The 26236-nt window shown below is 34.8% G+C and overlaps 1 protein-coding gene across 5 annotated transcripts in view; it reads left to right on the forward strand.

Moving 5' to 3' along the window:
• The window catches only part of LOC105034519 (uncharacterized), a 115378-nt gene that overhangs the window by 58538 nt on the left and 30604 nt on the right, over positions 1–26236 (forward strand). For all 5 annotated transcript variants that reach the window (XR_012137382.1, XR_012137383.1, XM_073249778.1 and 2 more), the window contains 2 exons: positions 4984–5239; positions 5361–5473. Coding sequence is in view for 3 of the 5 variants with exons in the window: in XM_073249778.1 (XP_073105879.1) it covers positions 4984–5239; positions 5361–5473 (369 nt within the window). In the remaining 2 variants the exon portion in view is untranslated. The remainder of the gene's footprint in view (positions 1–4983; positions 5240–5360; positions 5474–26236) is intronic.

Below are 26236 nucleotides of genomic sequence, written 5' to 3' on the forward strand. Positions count from 1 at the left end.
CTTTTCGCAGTTCTTTCTCTTAATCCATGCAGGCACCCCTTCCACCATAGTTTTTTATGGCAGGACGGTCTTTACCATGATTTTGAGTACTAGGCTACTCAAAAATAAACTGTACTACACATAACATATATGCATGTAAATAAAATCAGATCTGAAATAGAATTGCATGAAACTACGATAAATAAAATCATAAAATACTCTTAGATCTAATCTAAACATATTTATGATTTTAGATTTCATCATAATGATTAAAACAGTTTTAAAAACTCCTTTTCAAAATAGATTAGCACGTACTAGGACAATCTTTATACTATAAGAGGCAAACCTTACAGCAGGACAACCTTATAACAGTGCGTGCGATCTTTTAATCATCGATTTATGATCTAAACTATCAGATCAGATCTATATATATAAAAATAGATTTCAGATTCATGCATTCATGTTCATATCAACAACCATGCTCTGATACCACTGTAAGTTTGGCTAGGTAGTTTCATGTATGTATTTCAAAAATTTTGAACAAAACGCAACGGAATAGATCTAGATTAAACACTTTAAGCTAGCATGCATTAGATCTGATCTAAAAGCTACCTCAGCAAGGATCTTATGGCACTACATAAAATGTATGATCTGAAATCAAAAACATAGATCGTATCTATGATGCAGATCATATCTACTATGAAATTGAGATCAGATCTCAATACCTGAGTGCAGATCGATGTTCACTATAGCTGATCACCGTGGATTTGCCGGTTCTTCTAGTCGCACGATGTCCGGTCTTTATAGGTATCCACACGAAGCTCCTGATCCGATCGGAGGTTCGACGATCGACGATCTCTCCAGGATGCTAGCTTTCTTGCGGACATCTGCTCCTGATGGCTGATTGATCTCTTTCTTCAGATCCCTCGGACTCTTCCAAGAGAACTTTGGAGGAGATGAGGTGGAGGTAGAAGATGAAGAGGAGAAACCCTATTTCTCTTTCTTTTTCTCTCTTCCAAACCCATATGCCTATGAAAGAACCCACGCCTAAGAGTCTCACGCCCTAACCTTTCTCACGGTGGAAATCTAATCTTTTTCACGGTGAAGCATTGGTTTTTGCGCACAAAAGAGACCCCATCTTATGGTGGGCGACAAAGGATTAGATAAGGATTAGGTTTGAGTTCAAATTCCAATCCAATTTGAATTTAAATTCAAACCAACCCTATCCCAACCAATAAGAGGGCGACAAGGGGCCTTAGGCGTGGAGAAAACTCACACAAAACTCCCTTTTGTGTGATGAAACATTGGCGTGGAGAAGGGATGAGGCACAAGGATAAAGTTCAATCTAGTTTTGATTCAATTTGGTCTTATCCAAATCCAATTTGGTTAGACCCAAATAGACAAGAGTGAACTTAATCCAATTCGCTCCTAATCTCCTCAATTAAATCCTAATCCAATTAGAAATTGATTGAGCCCAAGTCCTGATCAAATCAGGAATTAATCTCCCTTAGCGATTAGGTTATCTTATAACCTAATCAGACCAAATCTAATCGAATTCAATTCAATTAGACTTGATCCGAACCTCATTGCTCAATCAAATTGAGTCAATTAGCAATTTAATTGCTAATTAGTCCTCCTATAATTCACTAATCATTATCAAATTATTTTATTGCAACTCTTGCATAAAGTTAATCATCAATCACATTGACAATTATACCCTTTAACGATTCATAGTCGTTAATCAGTCATCTGATTAGATAGAAATGTCTATTGTGTGTGATCCCATAGGTTCAAACACTAAGTCGGTAGTATAGAAACTAATTCCTATATTAATTGAAGTGACCATCTAGTAATGATATCTGACGTCCGGATAGATTGAATTATTGTAAAGCAACATTCAAGAACCTTAGCATATGGTTATCGTATAATTCATCTCTTTGACCCTCAATGCTCAGGATGACCTCAGAGTTTAAACTGTTAGCTCTTAATCAGTTCATCCGTATTGTATTTCAACCTTACAAATCCTGTGACTCATCATAAAGATCACCCTAGTCAACAAGGTTTTACTCAATTGAAACACATCGAACATCATCTCCAAAAATCTAGAGCGGCCAATTCCATTTTGACTCACACAGATTTCGCAAGTATTTGATTGTATCCAAAAACCTTCCATTATTTTATTAGAAATACAGGTAGTTCGGCACCAAAGCACAGTGAGTTGCTTGCAAGTTACCATGGTGATCTCAGGTCGGAGGGATACTTATATCCATATCCTTTGCGAGCTACTCTTGATAGCAGAGTGCTCTGCACTTGGATCAAGTTCAGTGCAAATGTACTCCTACATTTCACCTACATGCCGTACCAATGTCTCCACATTTCTTGGTTACGAGGACAACCAACTCATATAGCACACAACGACCTATACTTGATAAACGTTATCGTCCTATTAATAACGTATTATTTGGTCGCGAACAAGGTTTAAGAACTATTCGATAAATTCTCCTTTATCGATTGAAAATAGTTCTAAGGACTTCATCATCATCAAAAAAGTTCTATAAGGAAGATGCAAATTACGATGAACTGCCAAATAACTTTTATTAATATAATTCATATACAATATCATTTACCAAGAGCACAATCATCTACATTTAGACAATTGGCTTTAGGACACAATTCTCAATAGGAGGTTAGTGTTTGCTATGGAAACATATGGGTTCAAATCTAAACATCACTTTTGATTGAATTTAATTTTCCCATCTTGAAAAACTATTTTTGCCAATAACTTTTTGTATGTCATCATTAAAATTACAATAAATATTTTTATTGTTTCAATGAATTATTTTTGTAAATAAACTTCTGTTTACTATTTGGATGAATCATTAAGTTATTTTGTGATCTCTAAAATTATTTGTATTTGAGTGAATTTGATTTTTTTTCATTTTCATAATTTTTTGCCATCTCGAGAAAGTATTTATGCCAATAGCTTTCTGCATGTCATCACTAAAGTTGTAATGAAATATTTTGTATCTGAGTTGTTTCTATCTAAAATTATTTTTTTACTATATGGATGAATTATTAAAATTATTTTTATAATCATTATTTCTTTTGGATGAATTTTTAAAATGGTGATGATAGCAATTGTTGTACAGTTAAAGTATTACTTGTTAAATCATGTATATTATTTGATAATCTCATGAATCTGATAATATTAGTAAAGCTCGCATAATTCATAAAAGATATATCATTAAAATTACTTTTGTGGGTTACATGAATGTACTAATTTTTGAACAAAAAATACCAATACATACATAATAATTTAAGGATATATAATTTTTTTTTGTGCAGAAAAATATTTATGTATATTTATATATATTGTGAGGATATAAATATATAATATTTATTATTTTTTTGGGGTGTTTACAAATAATATTGCATATGGTATTCAAACTTGTGTGCACGGTCCTTCCCTTTTACTATTGTAGCAAGGAAGAAGATGTGCCCAGAGGAGACAAAAATTACTTAAGTATTTGGGCGAAATAAGTATTTTAAAAAGGGGACCTTTTCAGCATCTAGGTACAAGACTGGGATGCTGCCCTTTACCATGTGTCTGTACGGCACAGTACAGGATGCACCGGTTGGGTATCAGTGTGGAGATAGACTAGTACCACTTCTAGTGCTAGTGTTTAAAACCTTGTTGTTGAATCTAAAGATTAAAATAAAACAACCAACAACTTAAAATCCAATGTGCTAGAATTAGGAGATACTTAACTCGCCAATTAAAGGCTGAGATAAAGCATTTATATAGTTGTTTAATGGCTGGAAATAATTTACAGGTAAAATGAACATGTAGATACCTAAAATTAATAATATCTGCAACACATGACAATCTAACGAAGAAACCTTCTACAAGCAATGAACTATGAGCGATCTCAGCCAGAACAAATGCTATCAAATAATTGATTGATGATTAAGCTCTTGGATGATGTCTTCTTTTTGCATAAATTCGAAATCTGCCACTAGATCTGCATCAACATTTCCATTTTGTTGTGGTCTCCAATGATTTGGGCACTAGATTCCTTGCTAGTGCAAGATACATGTCTCATTAATTATTTAAGGCAATCTAAATTTGTTTTTGTTAAACCTTGTAAACATTGTGGACCAATTTCCTATCACCTTAAGCTTTTGGGATGCATTGATTAGTTAATATGGGATCAGAGCCAAGTTTGTTGGAGGTCCCGAGTTTGAACTTTGAAGCTTCTCTAGGTCTATTATTTATTTGTTTAAACTGGTTATTATCTTAACTCATTTCGGACATTGTTTGCGCTCATTTATTCCTCCATGTGTGTGGTCCGGGATGCATGAGGGGTTGGGGTGTTAAGCCTAATATGCATTGTTGACCCTATCAGCTTAAGCTGTTGGGGTCAATCAATTAGTTAACAAGGATAATTCATTTCTAGGCAGCTGCTTGGTTGTCTGGTTTCTTATAGTTGGCTTATTCAAGACCTAAAATGGATGACTTTGTGAAATTGCTTGCTCAGTTGCTTTTCATAAAACATAATTTTGGAAGTTCTAACATATCATAGAATCTGAGAAGTTGGTTTTGCTGAGAAACAGATATCACCCAGTTTCTCTTATTACATGTTTTATGCAAAATCAGGCTTTATGATTATCAGCTTTTGTACAACTTGAAGCTTAACTGCAAAATACAATGGTCTATAGATGTCTTAATCTTGATACTAAGAAAAGAAACTTCCAAAACGATCACAGTGATGTTTGTCTCTATTTGCTTCCATGTCATGCTACTTACCTTCCTTGGCCTTGCATGGCCAAGGAGTAACTTCAACTTCTGCTTTTTGTTTCTCAAATCTTTTGCTTTGCAAAGTATGGTGAATATTAGCAATTTCTGTCAAGGATTATTAGACTTACCACACTTATACATCAATTTACATTCTTGTTCTACTGCTTGTATCATATTTTTATGCAAATTCCTTGATTTATTTTCAGTATACAGCTGTTGGGCATGAAGGTCCTGCAGTTCTTTTTGTTCATGGTTTTGGAGCTTTTCTGGAGCATTTCCGTGACAATATATCTAGCATTGCTGATGGTGGACGTCGGGTTTGGGCAATCACACTTCTAGGTTTTGGCAAGTCAGAAAAACCAAATATCTTATACACCAAACTTATGTGGGCAGAATTATTGAGAGATTTTATCATTGATGTTGTGGGTGAACCAGTGCATCTTGTTGGCAACTCGATTGGTGGTATTTCCTAATTCATGATAACAAATGAAACTGTTTTTGAATAGACAGCGTCTTCCTCCAACTTAATGTTGACAGTGTTCTTCATTTTAACTTGTTAATCCTTACCGCCATTTGCTTTCAGGCTATTTTGTATCTATTGTGGCTGGTTTATGGCCTGCCCTTGCAAGGTCTTTGGTTCTTCTGAACACTGCTGGTTCAATTGTTCCAAGCTATTCCTCCATTCCATTAGTTGAAGTAAGGCCATTCAAGCTCTATATCAGCTCTCTATTTGTATTGTTGGTTCACTTATTTAAATGCATCATGTATCATACTCATGTTGGTTAGCTTTTAGCATGGTATATATCATATCATGGTGGCTACAAAATAAGAAAATACTAGGGAAATTTATATTTTTCATAGTATAGAACATTGCGTTGTGACAAATAATGAAATTTGGTATCTCAATTAAGTTTCAAAAACATGCTCGTGTTGATGAGTGTGACATAGATAGACATAAATGCATGATGGCAACATGGTTGGTCACAAATTAATCTAAATAATTTAAGCAAAATGTTACCCTATAACTAACTTATGTAGCTAATAATATCCCAAGGTCACAAGATGGAAAAAGATATAAAAGGTCCATCTTAAATGTTCCTCATGCTCCACTTTGCTTTTAGAGTAAATCAAAATATCATCAATGAATATTACAACAAATCGATCTAGAGAAGACTTGAATTCCCTATTTAGTAAATCCATAAAAGCTATTGGAGCATTTGTAAATCTAAACAGCATCACTAAGAATTAACGAGTTCGGAAGGCAGTCTTAGGTATATTCTCTGCTTTGATTTTCAACTGATGGTACCCCAATTGAAGGTAAATCTTGGAAACAATCTGAGCACCTTATAGTTGATCAAACAAATCTTCTATTTGATATAAAGGATATTTATCAAAGAAGGCTGAACCGGTACCGGCCGGCAAATTGGTCACCATTCAATACAGTACGGTATCGGTTCGTTACCATACCGAGTGTCAGTATGCATGGCGTGTCGGTATGCATGGCGTGCCAATCAAACGGGCATCGGCATGCCCAATTTCTTTTGTTTGGTTTTTTATTTTGACTTCTAAGATATCTAATTATTTTTTTATATTTCTTAAATGATTTTAAGTCCAAATTATTATTTTTTGATTTATTTGATATTTGTATCACTTTGATACACCTACGATTAAGTATGTGACATGGATCTGAACCTAACATAATATTATATTAGAGGGAAACAATCTTAAAGAACTAGATATTACTGAATCTTAAAATACTTAAATCAATTAAAAAATATAAAAAATAAATAATCAATACATATTGAGATTTAGAATCTCATCAAGATTGATGTCATTCATAAATATCTGGATCATTTACATAATGTAGTGGAATATAAATCCATCCTTCTAACTATGCAGCACTATAATCCTCTACGCTCATCCCTCTAGGTATGCGTGCTGGATTGTAACTTGTCTCAGATCTATTGTTGAAACTCTGATTTTGAGAGATCCTCGGGCTGATATTACGATTGCGGAGGAGTCCATCCGAATATACCAGCAACAAAATCTGATCTATAAGATACTTCGGACTGCATAGGATAGTAGCTGTTGGAAGATGATGCCTGGGATGCACATATCCATATCTGTATGGATCATAAGCTGCTTGTGGTTGTGGATAAGAGGATCCAGAATATGATATAGAACCTGATACGTCCATGGATCCAACTCCACGTGCGAGGTCATTTGCAGTTGCATGATATCCTGAATGACCTCGAGGGGCACGTCGTCTATATGGAATCATATCCTTGCAAGCTCTACTAGCTCATGCCCTATGGTCTCTATTCTGTGGTGTGCATAAATTGGGACTCACCAGTGAATCGAAGATTACCTTGTAGTTGTGTCTTATAAACAATGATCTCTAGTCCTTCGCTCCCTCTATGACTACTAGATCCATGACTCTTAAGAGAACTACCATCACCGCTCTGCTTAATCTCTAAATTTGAGTGAACTGGATCAATTGACTGCTCCACCCTCTCCATTGGGGTTGGCACTGACTTTCCTTTTCCTATCTCTACGTTGAAGAGTTGTCATGCCTTATGAGGAAGTCTTCTGTGGCTGATCAGCTAGAAGCTTGCGTGGAATATTACTGGTTGTCCATTGCTCGGCATCCAACCTAACCTCGCAAGTTATGAAACTGATTGGTTGTGGAGGTGATCCTGGCTCATCAAGCTCTGGCTCCTACCACTGACCCACAATCCATCTGATCATCGGATCCTTATCATCAACAAAATCATTCACAGTTGGATCCAAGTATTTTTCAACTCAACTTCCTTTTGAATGCATTTTAGTCCAACTTCAGATTGTAGTAAACATATACAAGATCGTTGAGGCATTTTTGTATCAGACGGTTTTCTACTTGCTATGGATAAAGGTGAAGGTCGACCAATTGTACTCACAACCACTCGAGGAGACCATCTAGGAGAGGATTCGGATGGCAAGTCACTTTACAATAGGTGTTACCAATCCGAAATGGACCCATCATTCGACTCCAAAAACATTAAGATTGAATAAAATTAAAAATAAACTTGTATCATAGTGGACTTATTAGTAGCTACATATATCAATTAAGAATTGTCATTCATATATAATCTATTTGGACTTAACCTTTTTTTTTTACTTGTGACCACCATATTTATTACAAAGCTATCAGTATCCTCAAATATTTTTGTTAGTAAAAAATATATTTGTTGTAATATGTTGTCCGTTGAAGATACAACTAAGTTAGCAAAAGGGAAAAGCCATTCAACCTAGCTTCTTGTGTGCATATAGCCGTGATTTCTAGATCGAGTTCCATCTTGTCTATCACATCTCATAGGGCCGTCAGAAGCTCATCATCCATGCCTATCCCAGGTATCGTGTATTGGAATCTCGGGTTCAAATAGTAAGCTGTAGATAAATTTTAAAATTGATTAAGAATATTTGTACAAATACTAGAGCAATTAAATTTTTAGAGCATTCTTGATTTGTTGCTTACCTGCTAGATGCAAGTCTTTATCCATCTGATAGTCCCACCAATGCTCAATGATTCGAATATAGTAATGAGCATGTTTCGAATCTGCTGACCTAATTTGATCCTTTGCCCTCTCCATCATATGATACAAGAAGCCCATCTGGGGGTACCTTTTGCTGTCCACTACCCGAAGTACTTCATATAAAGGTTTGATAGTCTTAATTATATTCTCAGTCCGTTGCCAAAATGTCTATCTCGTTATTAAATTCTCTATATTGCTCCCCTTAGTACTTGCTCTGGCATATCTACTCTTTTGTCACTCAGGACTGTCAAACATCTGACATAGCTGTACTTTCTTGTCAATCAGGCTATCAAGTGTTATATAATTCATGGCGAACTGTTTGACACTTGGTCTCAATATATCTCCCTATATACCGCTTCATCAATGATAGGACCTATGTGCGATTGTAAATGAATCTAGTAATCGTCTGTGCCGAGTCCACTATCTTCTGTATCCTAGTAAGCTTTCCAATATCCATCAACATCAGGTCGATATAATGTGTAGCACATGGTGTTCAAAATATTTGTAGTCGCTGCTGCATCAAGATCTCCCCTATGGCCTTATATTGTGGCCCATTATCGGTGATAACTTGCATGACATTCTGCTCTCCGACATGATTGATTACCTACATCAATCTGAGGATATATATAGTATTATGTACTTTATTTGAAGCATCAATGAACTTTTGAAAAAATATTTTTTCATCATAATATGTCAAAAAGTTGATGATGCTCCATTTAGTGGGATCAGTCCAATCATCACACATCACCGTAAGTCCATACATCGGCCAATTACTATGATATGATGCAATTCACTTTTGTAGTTCCTTATTGTTGTCAAGAAGCTCACCATCAATGTCCTTGGGTCTTGGAGGATTTACACCTAGATCGGCAACCTGTATAGATGCAATGGTAGAGCGATAATATGTATTCCCTGCCGCATATGCTTGGGTGTGGCTAAAGTAAAATCAGGATCCAATAGCTCGCCACATATCCTTTTTCTTGTCTTTCTTCAACATAGTATCAACCCTCTATTGCTTGGAATTCCTGCTGGGAATGCGTATGGATCTAAGTCATGAATAGTGGCTCAAGTTGGAATTTCTGTAGGGGGTTTCTTTTTGTTTCCAAAAGCTCCCAACATAGAAACAATATAGCTCGTGCCTCTACTAATGGGCTCTCTAATTGAGGAGGTCCTTCTAAATTCTGACTCCACTGTAGTGCTCGCAGAGCCTGACCCCGACTTATAAACTGACGGTCTAAATTAAGTCTTATGCATGACCAACTCCTCAAGCCGCCACTGATCTTCCAAGCTCACATCAATGGTAGTCTGAATCTGTGCCTCATTGTCAAATGGGAAAAAGATGAAGCTTATACATCTATTGCATTGTTTACAAATATATATAATACATCGAGATCCATACAAAATCTCATGATTGTGGGAAACAAATAAAGAAAAGATATAATTCCATGATTGCGGAAAACAAATAAAGAAAAAATTTAAATGACAAAATCCAGGATAGTAGAGTTGATGGAGAAATTGATATATTTCTTATGGTGAAATTGTCATGCTTTCCAAATATATCTTTCCAAATATAATAATATTCCAACACTCCCCCTCAAGTTGGAGTGTAAATATTATGGAGCCCCAGATTGTTACAAATATAATCAATCCTCGGACCTCTCAATGACTTAGTAAACATATCAGCTAGTGATCATTAGAGCTCACAAAAGTCGTAGAAATAATATCAGACTGTAGCTTTTCTCGAACAAAATGACAATCTATCTAAATATTCTTCGTACGCTCATGAAACACATGGTTCGAGATAATATGAAGAGTAGTCTGGTTATCATAGAACAACTTTATTGGCTCAAACTGAATAACCCCAAGCTTCCCTGAGAGAGACTTTAACCATACCAGCTCACATATGGTTAAAGCCATAGCACGATATTTCGCCTCAGCACTGGAATGAGCAACAACTCCCTACTTGCTCTTCCATGAGATAAGATTACCACCAAGAAAGACAATACCCAGAGGTAGATCGTCTATCTGAGGGAGATCCTACCCAATCTGCATCTGTATAGCCAACTATCTGGCTATGATCATGATCTTGGTAAAATAATCCTTTGTCTGGTGCACTCTTTAGATATCTAAAAATGTGAACAATAGCCTCCCAACGACAAATAGTAGGAGAGTTGAGAAACTGGCTGGCGACACTAAAAGATATATCTGTCCTGGTGACTGTAAGATAATTCAGTTTTCCGACTAATCTCCAATATCTTTCAGGATTTGACAAAGGCTCTTCCTGATCAGGAACAAGTCGTACATTAGGATCCATGGGAGTATCAATAGGATGAGATCCTAACATGTCTCCTCTAACATATCAAGGACATACTTTCTCTAATTCACAACTATACTTTGACGAGACTGAGCAATCTCAATACCAAGAAAGTATTGTAACTCTTTTAGATTTTTTGTCTGAAATTGCTGATGTAAATAACCCTTCAGAGTAGTAATGCCATCACTATCATCACCAGTAATAACAATGTCATCTACATAGACAATCAAAAGAATGTGCTTGCCTGACTCCGAATGCTTATAGAAAATAAAATGATCAAAAGTACTTCTGAGAAGGCCAAACTAAAGAATAACAGAGCTGAACTTCTCAAACCAGGCTCGGAGAGACTGCTTCAGGCCATATAATGACTGCTTCAACCGATATACATAATCCTCCTGGGCAACATACCCAGGAGGTTACTCCATATAAACCTCCTCGTGAAGATCACTATGCAGAAATGCATTTTTAATATCCAGCTGATGAAAAGGCCAATAAAGATAGTAGCTAAACTCAGGAGAAGGCGAATAGATGTGAGTTTAGTCACAGGTGAGAACGTATCAAGATAATCTTGATCAAACACCTGAGTGAAACCCTTTGCAACCAGTCGAGCTTTCAATTTGTCAACCTGCCCATCAGAACACTTAATAGTATAAACTTAGCGACAACCAATAATGGACTTACCTGGAGGAAATGGCATAAGATCCCAAGCAAGGTCTGCTGTATCGGTACCGGTGCTCGTACCGGTATCTGATCGATACCGTACCTTATCGACACGGTACGCTCCGGTGTACCGGTTCGGTACCGATACAAATATTTTTTTATTTTGTTTCATTTTTTTGATCTTCAAATTATTAATTCATAATTATAACCTCAAAATTACATTATATTGCACATTATTGACATATTTGGATTCAATTTTTGAGTTCGATATCGGTACAGAGAATCTTGATCCAAAATGCTAAGTATATATTTATTTACATTATATTACAACTCTATCATCTTAAAATTAAAAAAAATATATAAATGTGCATTAAAATGTATGTAAACTTTTAAGATACAAAGCATAAAAAATGATATACTAACCTCAAGATCTGCTCTACATTTAATATCTCGTTGAGTGTCTGTGACACTCATAGATATCTAGATCATTGGCATGATCTGGAGGAACATCAGTCCATCTCTCTAATCAAGAAGCAATGTGCTTCTGAATATTCATCCCATAAGGCATCCTCTGGATTGTAAGACATCTCAGATCTCTCACTCATACTCTAGCTCTGAGAAACATCCTTGGGATGATGATATGGTTGTGAAGGAGTTCATACAAATATGTCGGTAGCAAAATTCGATCCGTAAGATGCTCTAGACTGCATAGGGTAGTAACTACTAGAAGACGATGCCTCAGATGCACCATATCCATATGGATCATAAGGTGGCTGCGGATAATAGGATCTATAATGCGAGGATGATCCAGATACATCCATGGATCTTACTCCACGTGCAAGATCGTGTGCTGGACGACCTCTAAGAGCCCGTCGTCTATATGAAATTGGCTCCTCACGATCTCTGCCGACTCGTCCACCATGGTCTCTATCTTGTGTGGCATGTGTAAATTGGGACTCATCGGTGAATCGAATATCACCCTGCGGCTGTGTATCATAAACAGTGGTCTCCTATCCTCCAGTTCCACCCTGATCATTAGATCCATGACTACTAGTATCATCATTACTCTCCCTGATCTCCAAATTTGAGCCAGATAGCTCCTGTACTCTCGAGAGTGGTGCACGTGCAACTGTCTTTTCTTTTCCCCTCTTGTGCCCCTCTGTGACTGAGTTTCTTGTGATTGGGAGGATGGATGTCTTGTTGCTGACTGCCGACCTCGTCTAAACATTTGTTGCTCAAACCTCTGCAAGGATGTATCGGATATGGAGTCATGTGATGAATGAGTCCTCTGTGTCCCCTCAGGTTGTGGCTGATCAGCTGGAATCTTATGTGGAATATTTTTTTCTGTCTATTGCCCTGGATCTACCATGATCTCCCTAGCTACCACACTGGCTGGTCGTGGAGGAGACCTCAGCTCATCAAGCTCTGGCTCTTGTTGTTGACCTGCAAGCCATCCGATGATCGGATCGTCGTCTTCGTCAGCATAATCATCTAGTGTCAAATCAGTTCAGTTGTACTTCCTTTTGAATACATTTTAGCCTCAACCTCAGATTATAGTGAACATATACAAGATCATTGAGGCACTTTTGTGTCAGATAATTTCTCTATTTGCTGTGGATAAGGACGAAAGTCGATCAATTACGCTCACAACTACTAGCAGAGATCGTTTGGAAAAGAATGCGGACAGCCACACCTCTCAAATATTTTGCGGACATTTCAAAATGAATCCACCATTTAATTGCAAAAGCAAAATTACATATCAAATTTCATGATATTATTATGTATTTGATGTTAATCTATGTTGCTCATTATTGATATGTAATTTATCTGGATTCATCTGCTTTTTGCTTACGACAGCTGATAGGACTCTAAAGCTGTCTGATCCCTCTCTAAATAGTTGTCTGTAAAAAAGTATATTTATTAAATATATAAATATATCGTTGAGTACAGATCGAATTCAGTTGGATAATCACATCTATTTTAAACTAGCATACCTCTTGCAGACACAAAGATGCGATTTCTAGATCAGGCACCATCTTATATATTACATTAGAAGAGCCGCAAGAAGCTTGTTATCCATATCTATCCCAGGAATAATATACTGGAATCTCGGATTTAAATAGTAACCTACAGATAAATTTTATAATTGATTAAGTTACTTTTACAAGTATAAGAAAAAAATATTTTAAAGTATTTTTGAATCCGTGCTTACTGGCTAGATGCAAATCTTTATCCATTTGATAGTCCCAATGATGCTCAATGATGTTAATGAATTCTTGAGCATGCTTTGGATCATTCTCATTGATCTATTTTTTTTGCCCTCTCCATCATGAATATAAGAAGCCTATCTAGGGGTATCTTTTACTATTCATGGTGCGAAGCAGTGTATAATGGCTTAATAGCCTTCATTATCTTTTCAACTTGCTGTCAGAATGGCTGACTCGTCACCAATTTCTCCACATGACTTTCATCAATGCCGGCCGTCGCATATCTGCTCTCCTACTACTCGGCATGACAAACATCTGACGTAAGGCTGCTTTCTTCTGAAGAAGACTATTAAGTGCTGTGTAGTTGGTAGCAAATCGTGTGATACTCGGTCTTAAGATCTCCCCCCAATATACGTCTGCATCAATGAAAGGACCCATGTGTGATTGTAGATGAATCTAGTAATAGTCGGGGCAATCTCTACTACTTGCTGCACCCTACGAATCTTTTCAATATCTATCAATATAAGATCAATGCAATGTGCAGCACATGGGGTCCAGTATATCTGCGGTCGCTGCTCCATCAGCAATTCTCCAGCAGCTTTATATTGTGGCCCATTATCTGTGATGACTTGCACGACATACTGCTCACCCACTGAATCAATCATCTCCTCCATCAGACCAAGGATAAATGCAGCATCGTGCATCTTATCTGAAGCATCAATTGATTTGTGAAAAAATATTTTTTCATCACAGTATGTCAAAAAATTAATGATGCTCCGTCTAGTAGGATCGATCCAACTATAACACATACTGTCAGTCCATATGTAGGATATTTATTCTTGTAAGAAGCAATCCATCTCTGTAGATCCTCTTTGTTACTGTTAAGAAGCTGACCATAAATGTCCTTAGATCCTGGTGGATCTACACCTTGGCCGACAGTCTCTATGGCTGAAATGACAGATCGATAATAAGGATTGCTTGCTGCATTTGCTGGAATATGGTTGAAATGAAATCATGATCTAATAGCTCGTCACATATCCTTCTTATCCTTTTTCAGCATAATGTCAATCCTTTACTGCTTTGAATCCTTGTTGGGAAAAGCATGTGGATCCAAATCATGGATGGTGGCTCCTGCTGGAATATCTCTGGATGACCTCCTACTGCCAAAAGCTCTCAATAAAGATGACATGTGTTTACTCCATCTACCATCGAGCTCTTTGACTGAGGTAGTCCTGAACTCGGATTCTCTCCTACCGATCATTGATCCAGATCCCGATTCATAGCATGATGGTCCAAATCGCTCTCTATACCTAGTCATCTCCTCCTGTCGGTACTGATCATCCAAGCTTGCCTGAATGACAGTCTCAATCTGTGTCTCATCATTTGGAGCGGAAGCTTTTGACTCTCTAGAGTGATAAGAAGGTGGCTCTGCAGCTCGACGGTCCACTTCCGTCCTCTTCTGCTTTACTCTTTTCTTCACTGCTTTCGAATCAGCTTAGTGCTTTTTCATCAACTGTTGGACCTCCTATAGGCATTTCCGACACATGGATACATTAGGATAACCACCAGTAAGGTGCTGCTTCAACCTAGTCACCCCTCCTCTCTTAAACTGTTGCACCATTTGTATTTTCAATAAGTCGAGCTGAGAGCATCTCGCGATGATCCCAACCAATGTCACACTTTGAATCTTTCTTCTTACTCATTTTTGAAAGTATAACAAAACACGATAGTTTAATAATTATTAAAAAATATTATATATAAATTCAAAAAGAATTCAATAATAATTTTAGAACTCATAAATTCAAAAAAATATGTTATATACTTCAAATAATATTTTTGAATTAACTATAATATAATATTAATTTTATATATTCTTATTTATTAATTTTTTTATTATTAAAATAATTATAAAAATATTTTTCAATTTCAAAAATTTTAAAAAAAATTTGAGGTTAGATTTAAGTAGCTTGAATCATTCTAAACATGATTCTGAAACTCTGATTTATATTTTTTTAATTATTTTTTATGAATAAATATATATTAAAAAAAATATATAATTAATGAAAATCAATGAATGTCATGCTCTAAATCTTTTTTCTTATTCATTTCTGTAAGTACAACAAAATATGGCAGTTTAATAATTATTAAAAAATATTATATATAAATTTAAAAAATTTTAATAATAATTTTAAAACATAAATTCAAAAAAATATATTATATGCTTCAAATAATATTTTTTAATTAACTAAAATATAATACTAATTTTACATATTTTTTATTTGATAATATTTTTTATTATTTAAATAATTATAAAAATATTTTTTAATTTTAAAAATTTCAAAAAAAATCTGAGGTTAGATTCAAGTAGCTTAAATCATTCTAAACATGATTCTGAAATTTTAATTTTTTATTTTTTTGAATTTATTTTTTTAATAATTTTTTATAAATAAATATATATATTTAAAAAATATATAATTAATAAAAATAAAAAATTTTAGTGTCACCATGTAAATCTTTTAAAAATCTATCACATATGATTAAATCATACTAAAATCATAAAATTTTGGCACGATTTTCTCTTATTTTCTTCTTTGTTCTTATCTTTTTTAGCCACAAAAATGTAAAAAATAAAATATTTACTAAAAGAATAATACATTATCTTTCGATCAAAAATTAGTGTCTCTTCGAATCAATGCTGCAATTTGATAGAATTTTTTTTTTTTTCTAATTTTTTCCGCGTGTCGTCGAATGCATGAGAGCTCGGGAGTTCTCTGAGAGAGCTCTCGGATTTCTCTTAGAGAAAGATCTGGGCTGTCACTAAATGATAGGCTAGACCCCACTACATCCCCCCACACCCCCCCACGTGGGTATTGTCGGTACGGTTAGGTTTAATGCCGAACTGAACCGAACCAAGCCATACAGCTCGAAATCGGGCGGTATGACCCCAAACCATGTCGAACCGTCTGATTCGGTACGGTTCGGATTTTTTTATAGAAAAAAGGGCCGAACCGGATTGGCAGGCTGCTGGTTCGGTTCGGTACGCTTCGTATCGGGCGGTTCGGCTTGATATGGCATTCTCGATCCTAAGTATCTAAAGCATGCAGTGCGGACATCTCATCATCCATCGCTTGCTTTCAGTCGGAATGAGCAAGTGCCTTTGTAATAGTACGAGGAATAGCGATCGAAGCAAGCGAGAAAATGAAAGCAGAATATCTTGGAGATAAAGATAGATAACTAACAAAACGATCAATGGGATATTTTGTTCAATTACTTTTGCGTAGAGCAATAGGAACATCCAGGTTAGAAGGAGCTGGTATAGTAGGACTATCTAGCAGAGAAGCGACTAGTGCCGGTGTTGAATCCGTGGGCTCAACAGAAGGGATCCCAGGTGGTGCATGATGCTGATATGTCTGAAAATTTGGTCGATCAAATCTAGATGGAAATAGAGGAGGAATTGGCATAGGTGAAGAAGATGTGCCACCAAAGGGAAGAGATACAGGCAACCCAATAAATACAGACTCCTTATAAGAGATGATAGACTTAGACCCAGGAGAAAAATAAGGAATGGACACAAAGAATGTGATGTTAGACGATATAAAGACACAATGAAGAATAGGAGAGTAGCACCTATATCCCTTTTGTTATTGAGAATATCCGAGAAAGTCACATTTTAAGGATCTTGGGAATAATTTATCATGACTAGGACCAGACTGATGGACAAAACAGGTGCACCTAAAGACTAGGAGGTAAGAAATATAGGGAGTCCCTAGAAAATAAAATCGAAAAGGAAATTTGATCTTGCAACACAGATGAGGGCATACAATTTATGGGATAACATGCAATAAGGACAGCGACATCCCAAAAATGAGCAGGCACATGTATATGTATGAGAAGTGTTCATGCTGTGTCAACAAGATGACGATTCTTGCGCTCTGCTATCCCATTTTGTTGAGGTGTATAAGTGCAAGATGTTTGATGAAGAATCCCATCAGTAATAAAGGTTTGAAAATTAATAGATAAGTACTCACGGGCATTATCACTTCGAAGAATTTTAATGGATGTATGAAACTGATTTTTAATTTCAGCATAAAATGCAGTAAAAACTAAAAAAATTCAGAATAATTCTGTAATAAATACACTCAAGTCATACGAGAATAATCATCAATAAAAATAACAAAATAGTTAAATTTCATAGAAATAATTTTATTGGATCCCCAGATATCAGAATGAACAAGACTAAAGGGTGCTGATGCACGTTTATTTGACCGACTAGGAAAAGGACTATGACTCTGCTTTCCTAATTGATACGACTTATAATTTAACTCATGGACACCAGACATACTGGACACCATCTTTTGGAGATTCTGGAGATGAGGATGACCCAACCGACTGTGAATTTGAAGAGGCATAGCAGCAACTGTACACACTGGTGGTCCAGACATCGGATACAAACTACGGGACTCAAAATCGGGACCAATCATCCTCCTTATCTTCAGGTCCTGCACCACCACATAATTAGAAGAAAAGGTAATTGAGCAATGCAATTGTTTAGTTAATTAGCTAATCGATTAACAAGAAAATCAAGAATGTATAAAACCCAAGACAAGGGCAAATTAGGATGAAGGGAAACAATTTCTCTGCCCCTAACTGGAGTAATGGACTCATTAGCCAGAGAACATGTGGTAAGATTTGACTTAATGATATGGGCAAAACTATGTTTGTGCCCAGACATATGATCAGAGGCACCAGCATCAAAAATCCAAAGAACAAGATTACTTGATGAGTGACTAAGGCAGTTGCATTATCATGTCGTGCTAGAGCAGTGATGGATGAGGAAGCTTGCTGTGATGTTTGGAACTGAAGAAATCGTGTATACTCCTCTCCAGAGATTGTAACACTATCAGAAGTCAGGGCAGACACTGTCGAGTTGTCCTCTGCTGAATGAATCTGCACATTATGTGCAGTCCGCTATGGAAATCCATGAAGAGTGTAACATGTATTCCGAGTGTGCCTATGACGATTACAGTGGGTGCACCAGGGACAACCACCACCACGACCACCTTTACCACTACAGCCTCGACGACCACCTCATCCATCTTTAAAACCTAATTCTCCTGAGGACTGAGTGGACAAAGCGGAGTAATCGGAGGATAAAGCTGCATCAGGACGGTTTATCCCTATGGATGTCCGGAGTAAACATTAGTAAACATCTACAGGAGAGGGTATATGATCTGAACTAAGGATCTGGGTGCGAACACCCTCTAACTCTGGACGAATCCCATGGAGACATAAAACAGTAATCAGACGATCCCACTGAACTTGCTAGACTCGAATATCAGGAGAAAATGGTAATAGCTCATGTAATTCAGTGGCAAGTGACTAATGGTGCCCCAGATAAGATTGCATATTAGAATCTCCTTGTCGGAGATGAAAAAGAGAACCAATCACATCGTACAAGTGTGTAAAATTGCTTGAGTACAATTCTCGAGTGCAGATCCAGGTACCAAACATGTACGGATCGGTCTGAAGATAGAAATTAGGTCAGAGTTAATGGTTTGCCAAATCAAATCAAGAATCTGAGCATCGACTCTTTCTCACTGGTCTCGACTAGCAACAGGGATATGATCAATAGAAGATGTAAGATGCTCAGAAACGCTCTGACCTTTACACCATAATTCCACAGATGCAGCCCACGACAAATAATTTTTATCATTCAACTTGTCAGTAGTGATCATAGTAGATCCGGGGAGGACAGGTGTATTCACCCTGAAGATGGATGTGGCTGTAACGTCCGAAGTAGAAGCCATTAGACAATGATTTTGGATTGAAAAGAGATCTAATCAAGGGCAGCAGGAAAATCTGGACAAGAAGAACAGCGGCTATTGCTGCTTAGAACAGATTTTTGCAAAGAAAACAAGATCTGAACAGACTGGAAGGGCCCGTGGGATTGAGACTGGCCGGTGGTAGCTGCAACTGGACACTAGGGCAGTGGTGGCGACAAGCCTCTGCTGATCTATTGGACATGTGATAGAGGAATCGGCGACCTTTTAATCTGTTGCTTGCGACTAGAAAGATAGTAGCGGATAGAAAAGATTAGAAATTTGTGGCTGTTGATCTGAACAAATAGCAGCGTTGAGCAGAAAAGAGCAGGATAAGGACTACTGCAGTGGACAGAGAAGACAAAAGGGCTAACTAAACAAAGGATGGCAGCGAGGATTGCTGCAGGACAAAGGATGGCGGCTAGAGTTTCTCCTCCTTTGGCTCTAATACCCTGTCAAATGGGAAAAAGATGAAGCTTATACACCTATTGCATCGTTTACAAATATATATATAATATACCAAGATCTACACAAAATCTTGTGATTGTGGGAAATGAATAAAGAAAGAATACAATCCCATGATTGCGGGAAACAAATAAAGATTAAATTCAAATGATACAAAATCAAGGAAAGTGGAGTTGATGGAGCAATTGATTTATTTTCTATGAAGGAATTGTCATACTTTCCAAATATATCTTTCCATATATAATAATATTCCAACACTTATCATCTGGGACAGATGTTTCGTCTGACTTCCTAGAGTGATAGGAAGGTGGCTGCGCAGCTCAGTGGTCTATCTCTGCCTTCTTTGAAGTCCTCTCCTTCATTGCTTTGTAATCAGTGAAGTACTTCATTAGTTGACGGACCTCTTGTGGGCACTTTTGACATAGCTATATCGGGATAATCGATAGTCAAGTGTTGCTTCAATCTAATTACCTCTCCTTAAACTCTGTGTTGCATCGATTGCATCTATCCGTGGTCCTAACCAACATCATGCTCCGACTCTTTCTTTTTTCTTGATAGATTCATTTTTGAGAGTTGAACAATCATAGCAGTTCAATAATTATGTAAAAATAGTAAAATTTCATTCTCTTGATTTTTTTAATTAATTTAATTTTTAATTATTTTTAACAAAAAATATTTAAAAAATAAAAAATTATGAAAAAAATTTGGCCTTCGATTCATGTAGAATCTTACTACGGATGCGGCATATATTTTTCTAAGATGGTGGGTATACATAAGGCAATTTTTCCTAAATAATGCTAATTTAAAAAAAATTACGAAAATAATGCTCTATACAAAATATTTATCAAAATACTGTCCAAAATAAAGTCATTCTATCATAGAACGACTTTATGTGCTGACTCATCACAACTCACGTCATGTGGTGGAGTCAGCAACGTAGAGTTGTCCTACAAAAGAGTGACTCTGTAAGTCGCCCTATGATAGAGCAACTTTGAGTAATCATCGAACTTGCACCGAGAGACCACTAGACTCTCCAACCACCAAGAGGGAGGTTGGGGGGAGGGGTGCGGGGAGGGGCGGTGGGGATCAAGAGGATCGAGAGGGAGAGGGGCAGGGTGTTTGTTTTTTTTTTCTAAGTGACGGAGAGAGGGGAGAGAGTGGAGATTTATTTTCTTTTTTCAGTCTCCCTCTCCTAAACACCCCAACCCTCTCCCTCTCGGCCCTCTCAGTCCCTGCCGCCCCTCCCTGCGGCCTCCCAACCTCTCTCTTGGTTGGAGAGTCTAGTGGTCTCTCGATGCAAGTCCAGTGGTTACTCAAAGTCGCTTTATAATAAGGCGATTCTATAAGTCGCCCTACCATAGGACGACTTATAGAGTCGTTCTTTTGTAGGACGACTCTACATTGCTGACTCCATCCACATGGCGTGAGTGGTGGTGAGTTAGCACATAAAGTCGTCCTATGATAGGATGACTTTATTTTGGACAATATTTTGGTAAATATTTTGTAAAGAGCATTATTTTTATTTTTTTTTAAATTAGCATTATTTAGGTAAAATTGTCTGTACATGAAATGCTACTTATTTTTTAATTTCATTGAATATTAGGCCAAGTCCACTATGCATAGGATGCATCAAAACTTTGATAAAAGGACATCAAATTTATGTCGAAAGTAGCTTAAAAGTCCCTAAACAATATTTTAATTTAACAGTTAATTTATGAATTTTATTTTTTAATATTTCTTATTCCAAAAATATATTTTAAATTTAAATAATTGTATATTTAACGAAAATTAATAATTTTGGATCATTGTGTAAATCATCTATAGATCTATAGCATATGATGAAATTATACCAAAATCAAAAATTTTAGCTTGATTTCTCTTTTTTTTCAATTTTCATGGATTTTAAAGTTATTTTTTTAAAAAAAGAGGGAGGAAGAGGAGAAATGGAAGATAAGATTACATACTTCTAATTGATGAGTTCTTGTTTTGCTTGTCGTTTGCATTGTAGAAGGGGAAGGAAAATGAGTTTTGACGAAGAGGAACCCAGGATGCTATTGTCCTTAGGATGCTATTGTCCTTTTCTTATGTTACTTTGATTTCAGTTCTATGTTTATTAGCTTATAATCACTTTCTCTATTGTTAATGGTTCAGTTCTTTATTATTAGTATTGTTTAAAATTATGATTTTGCACTTTAGTTTGCCTCATCCTCCTCAACATTTCCTTCTTTGCCACATTCATCTGATATTGGATGCCACTTTTTTGATGTAGAACTCTGAGTCATGCAACATAGCCAATATTCATTTGTTTTTTTTATTGCTTATTAATATCAAAATACCATATCATGAACAATTTTGCTGTATACAAAATTTGCCTTCCAGTTTTTTTTTTTACTGAGCAAAGATATGGAAAATGAATTCCTTTTAGGGTTTATTTTAATCAAATTTAGTTTGATTGTATCTCCATCTTTAGTAATATCAGAATATGTTTCTTACACTTATCCTTTCTAATACTTATACACTTGTAGGTTCAGCATTGAGTTCTTGTATATCTCATCAACCAATTTAGTGCGGGGTGCTAGTTTAACATTTTATAAGCATTTGATTATTACTCATGTTTGGTCACATTGGAAGGTGTAAGATGATTATGTTTGGAGGTGGAATAATTTACCTAATGGCTAGTTCCGCTTTGCTGATGCAGCACGGCACAGTTCGTGATGTTACTTCTTTATTCTGCCAGTTTTATTCTTCTTTTAGTCTTCAGATTATCCATTAATTTGGTAGTTCCATGTCTCCATCTTGCTTGCAATCGGGATATAACCTTGAACCTAGAGCATCAACATAGTCAGTTCAGAAAAAATGTTCCTTTTCAGCTCTTCACTTATTCTTTCTTGAAAGATTAGGATTCAGGACAACTTTTCAAGTTTTGTCATTCCAATTAATAAAACCTAAGCATTGAATATAATTGGAGAATCATCTGAAAGAATTTTTTCCCCCTAACAAGGTGATGATGAAATGGAGTGGAGGTTGGGCCAATGGAATGAAAAGAGAGTGATTCAGGCTTAAAAGGACAAGTCCTTGTGCTATTTGTTTCGGTTTTCAGTATAATTACAGCCTTAGATTTTTGGGCTGACAACTTGAGATTCAGGAGTTTTAGAATAAATTATATGGGTACCGTGAAATGTATCTTTGACGTATTACATGCATCAAGTGACATGATTTCTTTTTTCCTTAATGTTTAGTCATGAGCCTGATATTAAAGTCTGGATTTTGATTACTTAAATCAGTGACTAAATTTAGTTCTTTTAGAATATTTTTAGGATTTTAAAAGGACCTATTGCTGTGAGACTCTAATCGAGTGCTGATGTGGTTGGAGAGTGCTTTACTTAAATAATTTAAAAAAAAAAATTATTTACAAAAATAATCTAATTTTTAACTTATTTATCAAAGTGATGCAAATCCTATAAAACGCTATTTTGAATGGCGTTTTATGATGTCCACGTCACCACCCCTTTTCCACCCTTTTTCCACGTGGACGACAAAAAAAAAAAAAAATCGTCATTTGAAATGGCGTTTTCAAAAATACCATTTCAAGTGACGAGTTTAATTATTAATTTCCCAAAAAAAGAGAAAAAATAGAAAAAAATAGAAATTATAATTTTAAATTTAAAAAAATAAAAATTATAATTTTGATTCAAATAAAAATCATCATTTCAAATTATTATTTCCATTTCAAATTATCTTTTTAAAAAATATCTGAAAAAAAATAGTATAAAAAAAATAAAAAATACCATAAAAAAGAATTGAAAAAAATAAAAATTATAATTTTAAATTTTAAGAAAATAAAAATTTTAATTTTAATTCAAATAAAAATCATAATTTCAAATACAATCCCCTTTTCAAATTAATTTTTAAAAAAAACCATAAAAGAAGAAAAAAATGAGAAAAAATAAAAATTATAATTTTAAATTTAAAAAATAAAAATTTTAATTTTAATTCAAATAAAAAACATCATTTCAAATTACTTTTTCCATTTCAAATTAATTTTTTTAAAAAAATATCTCAAAAAAATATCTTAAAAAATAAAAAAATAAAAAATATCATAAAAAAATGAAAAAAAATGGGCAAAAAATAAAAATTATAATTTTGTTTTTAAGAAATTAAAAATTTTAATTTTAATTCAAATAAAAAACATCATTTCAAATTACTTTCCCCATTTCAAATTAATTTTTTTAAAAAAGAGATTTTTTTTTAATTTGAATTAAAATTAAAAATTTTAATTTCTTAAAATTAAAATTAAAATTTTTATTTTTTTTCCATTTTTTCTCATTTTTTTCTTTTTTATGGTATTTTTTATTTTTTAAATTTTTTAAGATATTTTTTGAGATATTTTTTTAAAAAAATTAATTTGAAATGGAGAAAGTAATTTGAAATGATGTTTTTTATTTGAATTAAAATTAAAATTTTTATTTTTTCTCATTTTCTTCTCATTTTTTTCTTCTTTTATGGTATTTATTTTAAAAAATTAATTTGAAAAGGGGATTGTAATTTGAAATTATGATTTTTATTTGAATTAAAATTAAAATTTTTATTTTTTTAAAATTTAAAATTATAATTTTTATTTTTTTCAATTCTTTTTTACGGTATTTTTTATTTTTTTACACTAATTTTTTTCAGGTATTTTTTTAAAAAGATAATTTGAAATGGAGATACTAATTTGAAATGACAATTTTTATTTGAATCAAAATTATAATTTTTATTTTTTTAAAAATTTAAAATTACAATTTTTATTTTTTTTATTTTTTTCATTTTTTCTCTCTTTTTGGGGAATTAATAATTAAACTTGCCATTTCAAATGGCATTATCGAAAACGCCATTTCAAATAGCTTTTTCGAAAACGCCATTTGAAATGACGATTTTATTTATTTATTTATTTTTTTCGTCGTCCACGTAGAAAAAGGGTGGAAAAGGGGTGGTGACGTGAACATCATGAAACGCCATTTTGAATGGCGTTTTATAGGGTTTGCATCACTTTGATAAATAAGTTAAAAATTAGATTATTTTTGTAAATAATTTTTTTTTAAAAATTATTTAGGTAAAGCACTCTGTGGTTGGAGCTGGATGCCATTTGGGGATCCGAGATGTCGGAGAGAATTTGCAACGGAAGTCCACACTCACGGAGGGTTTTTCGATGGACCCTCTGATGGCTAAGTTAGTCGGAGCAGTGATGTCAAAGGTGCGCCAAAAGGTGCTCAGGCGAGGCACCAGAAAGGTTCATCAGCCCTTGATGCTTCAGGGGATACCCCTTCACTCAGGCGCATGCCTTTGGCGCCTTTTAGGATTTTTTTCGGTGAGGCGAGGTGCTTGCCTTTGGCGCCTCAGTGAACTCTACGATTATTTTTTTTTTAATGGTTGAATTGTAAAAAATCCTAAAAGGCCACCCATTTAACTCCTTAGCTAGGGCAGAAAATAGATTGGATATCACCATATCCATATCCGTATTTGTTTTATCTGATGAATACAAATATGGATATGGATATTATTCGGATGCAAAATTTTATATCCATATTTGTTTTAAACGAATATGGATACAATTCGAATACTGAAAGTATGGATATAATTATGGATATTACTTAGACAATTAAAGTTTATGACTATAAAATCAAAGATATTACTAAATAAATAATAAATTAAATTAATAATATATTTATATGATTTTATAATTTTTTTAAAATTAATAATTATTATATTAAATTATATAGGATTATATGTAGATAAGGATATTCGAATACGGATCGGTTAGTTGTCTATCTATATCCATATCCATTTTTCTTTAACGGATATAGATACAGATACGGATATTAATTGGATCCTCAAATTTCTGTCCATATCCGGATTGATTCGGATACGAAATGGATCTGGACGGATAATATCCATACTACTTTCACCCCTATTCTTAGCTCTATTACTAACAGGAGATAAAGTGGTCAATTAGTATGGAATTAGTTTTGATTTTAGTGACTTAGGATTTTGTAAACAAAAGAAAATTGAAAGGAAAGGGAGACTGTTAGGGACCAAAGGAGATTGTTGAAGAAAGGGAGGCAGAAGGGGATCACTTTAGAGCTGTTTATGTTTTCTATTTTATTTATGAGTCTGCATTGATGAACTTTAGAGCTTATTATATTTTTTGTTTTATTTATGAATTTAGAGCTGCCTATGACTTGTTATCATATACTTTATCTTGAACTAGTTGAGCATTTTACTGTTTTATATACATTTTATGCTTAAATTGTTAATTATATAGTAATTCATGTTACAATAGTTATCTTTGTATGTTATTTATTTATATATCATGTTTTTTATTTTTTTTTCAATTTTAGTGCCTTCACTCGGACGAGCGCTTTTCTAGCACCTCTCGCCTCAAG

The sequence above is a fragment of the Elaeis guineensis genome, chromosome 16 (genome assembly GCF_000442705.2).
Source record: "Elaeis guineensis isolate ETL-2024a chromosome 16, EG11, whole genome shotgun sequence".
NCBI classification, from domain to species: Eukaryota; Viridiplantae; Streptophyta; class Magnoliopsida; order Arecales; family Arecaceae; genus Elaeis; species Elaeis guineensis.